An 11,137-nucleotide genomic window follows, 5' to 3' on the forward strand; every position below is an offset into this window, starting at 1 on the left:
AACTGCATATATCGTAAAACAGGGACAGGGTCTACCTTACTAACCAAGCAATTACCGACTGCTGGAAGTGACTGGTGGCGTCATCTGTCGGTTGCAGCTGAAACTACGTAGCTAATCTAGAACCGGCATAGCTTAACTACTGATTCTATATATATATATATAGAGAGAGAGAGAGAGAAAGAGAGAGAATAGTAACCAAATGTGAGATACCAACTCTGTTTGGCGTTATTGTCGGAATTCTATGTACTTAATTTAAAAGTAATAAAGGTCATTTTAAAGTAAATTTAGTTTGTGTTAAGAATCTCAAATACAAAATTTTATTAAAAATTTTTTACAGGCTGAAAATACAAAAAATGTAAAAAAGGGTTTTTTCCAAACTCGTCAAACTATTCTCATAATATGAGAAACCTCAGGAAATAGCTAATAAAATGCAAAATAAAGTATTATTTTCAATGAAAAACTTCATTCTATGTTTCCGAAGTATAAATTTACTGCTATTTAGATATATTTAGTTTTTGCAGTAGTCACAAACACTTTTGTAACCAATTTCAACCACGCAGCCGCAGTGTTATAAAAACCACAGGTATCTCATATTATGAGAACCACACCGTGCAACTATGCACTTACTATGCCGGACCTGTACAATCGAAAACTTTAAAACTATCGATATTTTCCTACTTAATTATTCAATCGCCGTCACTCCTCTATATATAGATACACAGTAAACGCTATTTTTCATTATTCATTAAACAAAAGCTATCATTAATTAGTGATTTCGGTTGCGGTAGGAACCATATCCAGTGCCTAATCTACACGTATATAAATTTTCATGTGGATCTATGCAACGGTTCGGACGTTATCAAGCCTCATCGGCACAAATTTGAACTTTAAATAGTCGAAGATATTAAGATTCACAAAAAAAAAGACAATAATTTTAAACATGGTTTTTTCCATAGAATTTTTTATGACATTCGCTTCTTACCAATTTTTGACAAATGATTATATTTTAATAAACGAGGACTTACATAGAGTTGTAAAGAATGTTTTCTTTAAAATAATAAGCCGTCATTTCTTAATGCTTTTTTTGTGATTTTTAAATTTTTTCATCAAAAATCACACTATTTCTTTTAGATATCTGACTTTTGGCACAACAACTACCTTATGGTCTAGTAAACAATGCTTTTAATCTTATCAGATTGCTCTGACCTTAATGCGTTTTTTCCTCCTTCTACAGCTGAGTCTACAAACATTTTGAAATTTATATCTAGCAGTGAATATGGTCCAAATTTGTCAGTCGACGTTTACGGATTCTCTTGACCAAAAATGAAGATATTTATCCTAACGGTACTTCTTCCAATAACGGTTCTCCTCAATTGTGCTGGTAAGTTCACTTAATACAATTTAAACATTTCGACATTTGAAGCGAAATTTCGAAACATGTTATCGAACCCTTTTAAATTAAAATACTTGGGCATAAAAGCCTTTTTCATTCGCGTTTTGTATCAAATTTTACATTTTTCATTTTTGAGATCTAAAATGGTCAATCTTTCAGTTTTATTATTTCCAAAATGTACTATTTTTAATTAAAATCCTTGAAAATTTAAACTTCTTGACTTATTTGGATTTAAACCCTTCATCGATTTTAACTCTTTTTTTATTAAAATCCTTTATGGATATAAACCATAAGGCTTTTACTTATTATTTATTCAATTTCAAGCACTTCAAATTGAAAATTGTTTCGTTTTGATGGCATAACATTTACAATTTTCTAGTAATTGATCAATAGCATTAAAACTTTTTATTTTATTTTTTAGCTCTTCTGTAAGTTTTTTCGTAGTAATGAAAAATATGAACATTTTATTTCAATGATTTTTTTAATGAAAAAAATTAACAGAGTTATAGCTCTTACAAAATTAAAAAAAAAAACTGAAATGAAAATTTCAAATTAAATAATGCACGGTATAAAAATAAATTCAAAGAAGAAAAATCTTGCTTTTTAAAAGGCTTAGAAGATTATGACAACTTTTTGAATTACCTTCAAAAATTGAAAATTAAAATTTTGAAGGCACAAAAAACAATGAAAAATAAAAAATTCCTTTTTGCGGTCAAACTATATAAGGTACGAAAGAAGATGTGAAGACAAAAATAGTGTATCCAAAAAAGATCCAAAAGTTTGTTGTCTATCACTTTTTTATACGGGGTGGACACGCTGGGGCTTACATACATGACCAGTTGAATGCTACCCGAATTGCACAATAGCAGGGGAGAAACCATTATACAGGGGTATTTTCATATTTCGCGCCTTTAAAGTTGCATTCGGATCGGCCATTCGGCCAAGTCCGTACCTATTCGGATCAAGTTTATGAGAGTTTTCATGGTTGCGTTCGAAACTTCAAGCGGTTATGTTCAGATTCACCTGTTTGCCCTAGTCGCTGTCAGTAAATATAGGCAATGTCAATTTATAGTTTACGCATGTAATATTCCATTCACTTTATTAAAAACATATCCTGTCCATTCATGACATACCTTTTTTTATGCAGTAAAAATAAGCGTTAAACACCATTCACTCTTCGCCCACTGGAAGCGCAGAATATTATTACTATTTTATAGTATTTGTCACTTAGCAGCTATTCTATAATGGTATTAGCAAAGAAAAAAAAATACGTTTACTTCTCAGTTCACATGTCTCACTTCATTATTAATTAAACACTTTTATTATTTCTAATTACTATATAACATAACCTATATTGTTTTTACACTTGTATCCGTTTAAAGTTTCGAAAGCAACCATGGAAACTATCATAATTTGATCCGAAGATGCACGGACTTGACGGAATGGCCAATCCGAATGAAACTTTAAAGGCGCGAAATAATAAAATACCCCTGTATAATGGTTTCTGCCCTGCTGTTATGCAATTCGAGTAGCATTCAACTCGCCATGCATGTAAGCCCCAGCGTGCCCACGCTGTATGAAGCGTACTATTTTTTGTCTATGGAAAACACAACATTAAAAATAAAATAATTAAATTTTTCACAAACGACACAAGCTCCGAAAAAAATAATTCAACAAAAGTTTCTTACCCAAAAAGAAGCTAAAAATTTATTATTTGTCATTTTTTTAATTACAAGAAGCGTGTTTTTTGTTTTAATCGTGAAAGATAGCATTAAAAATAACAAAATTAACTTTTTAGAAAAACGACGCAAGGTAGGAACAAAAATTAATTCACACAAGTTGTATGCTTAAAAAGGATCTTTAAAATTTCGATTTGTCATTTTTTGATCAAACGTGTAACTTTGGTTCTATTCTTAAAAAATGAAAATAAAAATTTTAAAATAAAATGTACAGGCAAAGGATACGATCTATGGAAAAAATTAATCGACATTGATTGACAGGACGCGTAGCTTTTGTTTTAATAAAACTAATTAATTTGTCATTTTTAATTTTTTTTTTAATTTTCGAAAGAACGACTAGGTTTTCATTCAATCGTGAATAATAACATTTAAAAAATATATCTTTGGAAAAAACGACACAAGACACGATAAAAAATGAAAAGTCAAAAGTTGTTCAACCAACTAATATTTAAAAATTTGTTATAGACTCTTGTCATGTAAAAACATTAAAAATAAACAATTACCTCCTTGGTAAAACGACACAAGCTACAATAAAATTTCATTTAACAAAATTTGTCGCCTAAATAATACCTACAAATTTGCTTAGAACCACCTTACACTAGTATCCGTATGTTTAGTTTATATCTTAAAAAATTTTATTGAAAATAAACAAATTAAGTTAATGGAAAAGCGACACAAGTTGCAACAAAATGTTTAAAAACAAATTTTTTCATAGGAAGCGCAATTTTCGTACATTTTGATAGAAGATAAAAGTAATCATGAAAAATAAAATTTGAGCATTATTTTGAAATATCTGAATAAGAAGTACCAGAGGTAAAAAAATAAAAATTATATGCATTTCATATAATAGTTTTGAACATAATTTTTCACTATTGGGTTAAAAATTAATCTGTTTTGGTTTAACATTAAAATATCGTTTAAAACTTTTTAAATGAAAGATCAATAATTATATTTTTGTTGAGAACTAATTAATTGTGTCATGTACGAAATTTTATTCTTTCGTTGAAAGTTCAAATACTTTTTTAAACTTTCGTTTTTTAGTTGAAGATTCATAATTTTAGTGAAAAATTGATTTCTTTGGTTAAAAATAAAATAGATTTGTTAAACATTCATTTTTTGTGGTTGAAAATTAATTTTTTAACCTAGAAACTTGACAATTTGATTAAAAATGCACCTGTTTGTTTGAAAATTAACTTTCGTTTTTAAGTTAATTTTTCAGAATATTCCAAACTTGAAAAAACATTGAGTTACGAATAATTGTTTTGAATTCAAGATTTTTTCTATTGGCAGAGATAACATTATTGAAACAAAAATCTGTTTTTCTGGAAACTTTCAAGCTGTAAGCACATATGTTTAAATATTCCATTAGATGACCTAGTTTTTTCTATCACAAAATATACCACATCTAGAACAGAAAGTTTTTATTGAAATCTGGGTCGAATTTTGTTTTAACGCTTTTTTTTAACAATTTCATTATTTATTCACAAAAAGAGTATAAAATCATTTTTAGCATTTTTAACAAATGTTCCATATTTGCACAGTGTTAAAGCATGTTTGAAAATTCGAAAAAACTTTCTCCTGAAATTAACTATTTAGTTATATATGTTATTATTTGGTTACAAATTCAACCATTTTCTTGAAAATTCATCTTTTTGGCTGCAAACTCAACTGTTTTTTTTTTAATTAGTCTTTTTGAATTAAAACGTCAACTATTTTTGTGGAACATTAACCTTTGCTTAAAATCAATATTTTGTTTTTGATAAATCGACTGAAATCTTCTTTGGATGAAATCTAATTTTTCTGAGAATTTCTCTTTTTGATTAAAAATTTCATCTTTTTTAGTAAAAATATTGCATTCTTTGGAAAAAAGTACCTGTTTTGTTGAAAATTCAAGTATTTCCTAAAATATTTAAATTTTATTTAAAATGAATAGTTTTGTCTTAAAAAGTCCATTGAAGTTTTTCTGGATCTATGCGATAGAAAATTAATTATTGTTTGTTTCAAAATTCATCTTTTTAATTAAAGATTATACAACTAGGTATGAACGTTAAAATAATTCCTAACAAATTTTTATTAAATTTTATTTGTTTTTTAAAAATTTAACTTTTTGGTTGACAATGCTCGAATTTTGTTGAAAACTTTTTGTTAAAAAATTCTTTTTTTTATTTGAAAATTCATTTTTTTTAGAATTCTTGAATTGATTGAAAATTCATCTTTTTTGGTAGGAAATTAATCTTTTTTTTTAACTTTGGGAACTCTGCACCTATTGAAGATTGAAGAATTTTGTTTGCCCTTAAATTTTTCAGAATTTCCTCTAGTTTAATATTGGTGTTGAAAATTTTGTTCTAAAATTTAATGGGATTTTGAAAACTTAAAAAAAATATGTCCAAGACGCATAGGTGTAATTTTCAGAAAGCTTGAAAACATTATTCACGACTCCTTAATAAACCGTTTTAGCACAAAAAAAACAAGCATTATCTACTTAATACGGTAAAAAGACCTTTTTTCATACGAGATTCCTGTACTATAAAACGATAATGGAATTATTGAAGATAATGTACTAAACTGTCAATTCGCACAAAAAAGTCGTCAACTTCTTTTCGCTGCTACAAACAATTTATGAGTGAGTTAGGGTAACAAATTTTTTTTTAATCATGTTATAAACAAATTAATCAATTCTTTTTGCAAAATCAACTTACAATGTTTTGCCTGAGACTGCTTTATATCATATTTTTCATAGGGAACAAAAAATATTTATTTTTTAAACAATTTTCATAAACAAATGCACATTTTGACCATTTTATGATAAAAAGGCTTGATTTTTTTTGCTGAATCGACTTAAAATGTTTTGCCTAAGACTCTTTTGACCAATTTATTAGACGATTTTTTTTTATTTGTTTCAAGTAGAATTGATTTTGGGTCAGGATTTTTTGGTTTTGAGGTTTATATGTGAAGGCTTTACGAGAACATGGATGCATGCATTTGAAGTTTAAGTTATTTTTATGTAAATGGAAACACCTGTAAAAAAACCCAGAATCCAACGACCAAATTTGGACTCCAAGGAATGAACAAAACGAAAAAAAATCTATTGTAATCTGAAAAAAGAGGAAAGAAAAATGAGAAGGCAGACAAACACATCGCCCTCCCTCTCTTTTTCTTTCTTTCGTCTTTTTTATTTTTATTATCATCCAATTACAATAAAATAACATTTAAAATGAAAATGAAAAATAAATAAAATTGCATTACCAACATTTCGGTACTGGTACAGTACCCTTATCAAGGCAAGAAAAATTTAAATGGTAGAAATTGACAGCACCCACGAACAGGTACTCTCTCTTTGATACCTGAGAATCAATAATCAATTTGATTATTGGACGTTAAATAGGATTTTTAATTTGGATTTTAATCTAATTAATATTTCTTAAATTTTTATTCAATCGAATAAGCTTGAACCAATACTTTCTGTACAAATAAAGCCAAGTTTACACCCTGTGAACTTCCATCAAAAGTTTTTCCAAACATTAAAAAAAATTTACGATTTCTGAAGAATTTTTGTTCGTTTTCGGCAAAAGAATCCTTGCCGTAATATATCAGGCCACTATAAAAAATATGACAGCAAGGATTTTTTTGAAAGATATTTCGCATTGATTCCAAAAAAGATTAAACCTATTAATTTAAAAAATGGTCGAAATGTGTATTTGTGTATGAAAATCGTTGAAATAATTATCATTTTCTATCGCTATTAAAAATATGATAGCATCGATTCTTTTGGAAGGTGTTTCGAATTAATTTTGAAGAAAAATCAAGTCTATTAATGAAAAAAATGGTCGAAATGCGCATTTATTTATATATATATTGTTTAAATAATCAACATTTTTTTGTCACTATGAAAAATATTATATCAATCTGTCTTAGGCAAAACATTTTAAGTTCATTAAACAAAAAAATCAAGCCTTTCCATAAAAAAATGGTCAAAATGTGCATTTGTTTATAAAGATTTGCAAATCACGAAAAAATTACTTTTGTTAATTAATTTGTCTATAACATTATTAAAAAATTATATTACTCTTACCCACTAATAAATTATCGATAGATACTTTTTACTTTGATTCATGACCTTTTTGGGTTAAATAAAAAAGAAAAATCCGGTTAGAATTGCACTGTCTGTCGATTTTTGTCCAAATAATGTGCTTTTTCTCCCACTCTGCGGCGCCTCGTAGGAAGAGTACTTTGCGTTCTTGATACGCAGTATACTATAAGACTAGATAATATAACACCTATCCATTAAATTTATTTTTTAACTCCAGGAAAAGGCTCTCAAACTGTTAACGCTGCAACTGAGGAACTTCTTGTCAGCGATGATAAGGAGATCAAGGAGATTAAGGAGAAAGACGATGAAAGTGACCCTAGTGATCTAGATCAAGTAAGATATGCCAAAAGTTTTACTTTATTTGGAACTTAATCCTTCTTCGCCTTCTAAAGGACACGTAGCGGCCCAAGGATGTCCACCTTCTGCATTTTCCCCGCAAGTGTCTTGGTATTTTTTTGACGAATAGTTCAACAGAATATTCCAGGTATAACCGTCGTAACTCTCTTAGAAGAACGTTATGCCTTTCTTCCTTTTAATTCTCCTTGGCTATGATGTTCTTATCAGCTGGTGCCGAAATTTCGATCACGAACATGGTTCCATTCTCTAAGTCAAGAAGCACTTTGTCAGGCCTCGAGAGCATAATAGAAACAATTTTCGCAAATAGGGAAATCTAATTTATGCGGTACTTTTTATTTCCGAAAATTGACTCCATTTTGATAGGAGCATTGGACGGAGCGGTATTAGGTGGTATTAGAGCGTTATTATTTAAAGCTGTAAGCGACAAAAGTTTTCTTGATAGCCTGCGGTACAGGACCCTATACGCGTTTTCATACTAGATCCTTCCAAAGGTTACTTTGGTGGCCTCCTGCAAGAGACCCTTAACACATTATTAAAGTAACCTGTACAGTCAAAATATCTGAAGAATTTCAGCCATTTTTAGTCATTTTTATGAAAATTTTACCATCCGTTCTCTTGGGTGTTGAAAGAGAAATCCTAAAATAATTTTTCTGATATTCAAAAAACGTGGAGATATTGAAAATTGAAAATGTTGATCCTTTTCTCTTAAGCTTTCATAACTTTAGTGATTTCAATGATATTAAAGTATATTTTTTAATTATTCGTAATAATAAGCAAAAATTTAAGATGAAATACGAACACATCAAAACTGTATTAAATATATGAAAATATAAATATTGCGGAAAAATATTTTAAAAACTGTTTCGTTTTGTGTTTAAAGTTATTGTTTTAGTTAAAACTTTAGGTATTTTTATCAAAATCCGTCTTTTTTAGGATAAAATGAATCTTTTTGCTGGTCAATTAATCCTTTTCGCAAATACTTAATTCTTTGTTAAAACTGAATTATTTGGTTAAAAATTCATTTCATTTTCTTGGGTGAAAGATTTATAATTTTTGTTAAAAAAGTGTTTCTTTGTTTACAAATTAATTTATTATGTTCAAAATAAGTCTTGTTTGTTTGACAACTTTTTTCTAACTAAATGTTTGAGTATTTTATGCTAGATTGAAAATTTACATTTTAGAATTTAACCATTTTGTTAAAAATTTATAAACATATTCAGCTGAAAATACGTTTTGTTTTGGCGAAACATTAATATTCTTGATAAAAAATGTATTCCTTTGTTTGAAAATTCACGTATTTTGTAGAAAATTTGCTTTTTGGATATATTTTTTTAACTGAACTATTTTATTGAAAATTCCTCGTTGGTTGGTTTAAAATGATTTCTATAATTAGAAATCAACATATTTAATTTTTGGTTAGAAATTAATCCTTTCTCAGTTAAAAATTCAACTATTTGTTTCAAAATGCATGTATTTTGTAAAAAATTCATCTTTCTAAACTACTTCTTGGGTTGAAAATTTAACTATGTTGTTATATTTCGTTTGTTTTTGCTAAAAATCATTAATATTTTTTTTTAACTGAAACTACAACTCTTTAATTTTTTGTTTAAAAAATATTTTTTTTAGCCTAAAGTTTAACAATTTGATTAAAACTATAATAGTTTGTCAACAGTTAATTTTTTAGTGTAAAATTAACCTCCGCGATTCAAAATTTATTTTTGGTTGAAAATTCTTTTTTTTTGTGGAAGAATAATCTTCTTTGTTGAAAATTTATCTGCATGGTAAGAAATTTGACTATTTTCTTAAGAATTTATTTTTGTATAAAATTTTAGTATTTTTAGTACAAAATTGATCTTTCTAGTTCAAGTTACATGCATTTTGTTGAAGATTCATTTTTTTTGTGTAAAAAATTTTTTATCTTTTTGGTTAGAAGTTCAACCATTTGATTAAAAATTCATTTTTCTTTTGTAGAAAAAATTCATAATTTCCGTTCAAATTTATCTTTCTGGTCAAAAGTTCATCTGTTTAGTTGATAAATTGTTACTTTAGTTAAAAATAAATCATTTTGTTTGAAGAATTATCGTTTTTATGAAAAAAAATTTTTATTTATATTCTTTAGTTTAAAATTGAACTATTTTACTGAAAAATCGTCATTATCGGTTGAAATTTAATTATTTTAAAGAAAATTTACTATTTCACTTATGGTTTAAAGTACAAAATTTACGTTTTTAGTTGACAATTCGAATTTTCAGTAAAAAATTGATCTTTCTGGTTGATGATTTATCATTTTAGAAACACTTTTTCGTTTGAAAATTTCAATTCTTTTAATTAAAAAATGGACTTTTCGAATTTTCGTTATCTTTTAATGGACGCATTAAACGTGGCCACGCATCAAACTTTTGCACCCTTGAGGCCATGTGACGAGTGGGTCACGTGACCAGATTCCTATCTTACCGACACATTTTTATTTCTCAACTGATTTTCACACGAAGCGCCGCGTCGAGTTAAAAAGTTAGGATAATAATTTAGAAGCTTTAAGAAAATTGGCTCTGATCCTAAATTTTAATAATTATAAAAAAAATAAAATAAAAAATTGTTTAGAAAACAAAACTTTTTTCATTTTTATACAAATTTGAAAACAGACACATCTTTTTTAGTGTTTCTTATTTAGTGCCTAAGATTTCCAGAGGTTAAGAACAACCATCGGTAAGGAAGGAATCTGATCACGTGGCCCACTCCTCATATAGACTTAATGAGGAATTCTTGTTCCGGACTGATCGCGATACGCAGTGACCTAGATTACTCATAAAATTGTATACACAAGTCCTTGTGGATTTCTATGTAGGTTCTCATGTAAGTTTCTTAATATGGCCCCATGGCGGAATTTTCAAAAGAATCTTGTGTCTTTTTTAAGTGAAAGTCCTTATTTTAGTTTTATAGGTACTGTTAATGTATTCCTTTACTGTCACATATTTATATGACTCAGTTTATCATATGCATTTCTCTCAGATTTTTGGCAGATTTGCAAAGTTCATATTTCTTGTTTACTAAACTTTAAGGATGATGACAAACAGTTTGAAAAGCTCTGCAGTGGAGAAATTGTACTACCTGCGCATGTCCAGAAGAAATTAAAATGCCGATACGTCACTCGCGGAATATCTTATTTGAAAATAGCACCCTTTAAAGAAGAAGAAGCCTACCTAGATCCTAGAATTGTTGTGTACCACGACGTGCTTTATGAAGAAGAAATAGAGGTCCTCAAACAATTAGCAAAACCTGAGGTTCGTCGAGCTTTCACATTTTTGCTTAATTCTTTTTTTTTCTTTTGAGCATCCTAGTGAAATACAGACAAACCTGAATTTAGTGATCCTCCATTTAATATTTTCTCTTTAAATGCATCAGAATTTAGAACGCAATTATGCACCGATTTAAAAATTTTTTTTTTTGAAAAATTCCGAACTAAATTTTTCAGAAAATGGTGAGATTAGATTTTTTATTTTTTTGTTTATTTAATTTTTATTTTAATGCAAACATCGAAAAAAATGTCGATTTTTCTAA

At 28.0% G+C, this 11,137-nt stretch overlaps 1 protein-coding gene across 1 annotated transcript in view; it reads left to right on the top strand.

The window, feature by feature from the left end:
- Positions 1-1,299: 1,299 nt before the first annotated feature.
- The window catches only part of LOC117179969 (prolyl 4-hydroxylase subunit alpha-1-like), a 31,973-nt gene continuing 22,135 nt past the window's right edge, over positions 1,300-11,137 (top strand). Inside the window, exons 1-3 of the mRNA XM_033372232.1 lie at positions 1,300-1,381; positions 7,440-7,555; positions 10,639-10,860. Of these exons, the coding sequence (XP_033228123.1) occupies positions 1,324-1,381; positions 7,440-7,555; positions 10,639-10,860 (396 nt within the window). The 5' untranslated portion in view covers positions 1,300-1,323. The remainder of the gene's footprint in view (positions 1,382-7,439; positions 7,556-10,638; positions 10,861-11,137) is intronic.

This window comes from Belonocnema kinseyi, chromosome 1 (genome assembly GCF_010883055.1).
Source record: "Belonocnema kinseyi isolate 2016_QV_RU_SX_M_011 chromosome 1, B_treatae_v1, whole genome shotgun sequence".
NCBI classification, from domain to species: Eukaryota; Metazoa; Arthropoda; class Insecta; order Hymenoptera; family Cynipidae; genus Belonocnema; species Belonocnema kinseyi.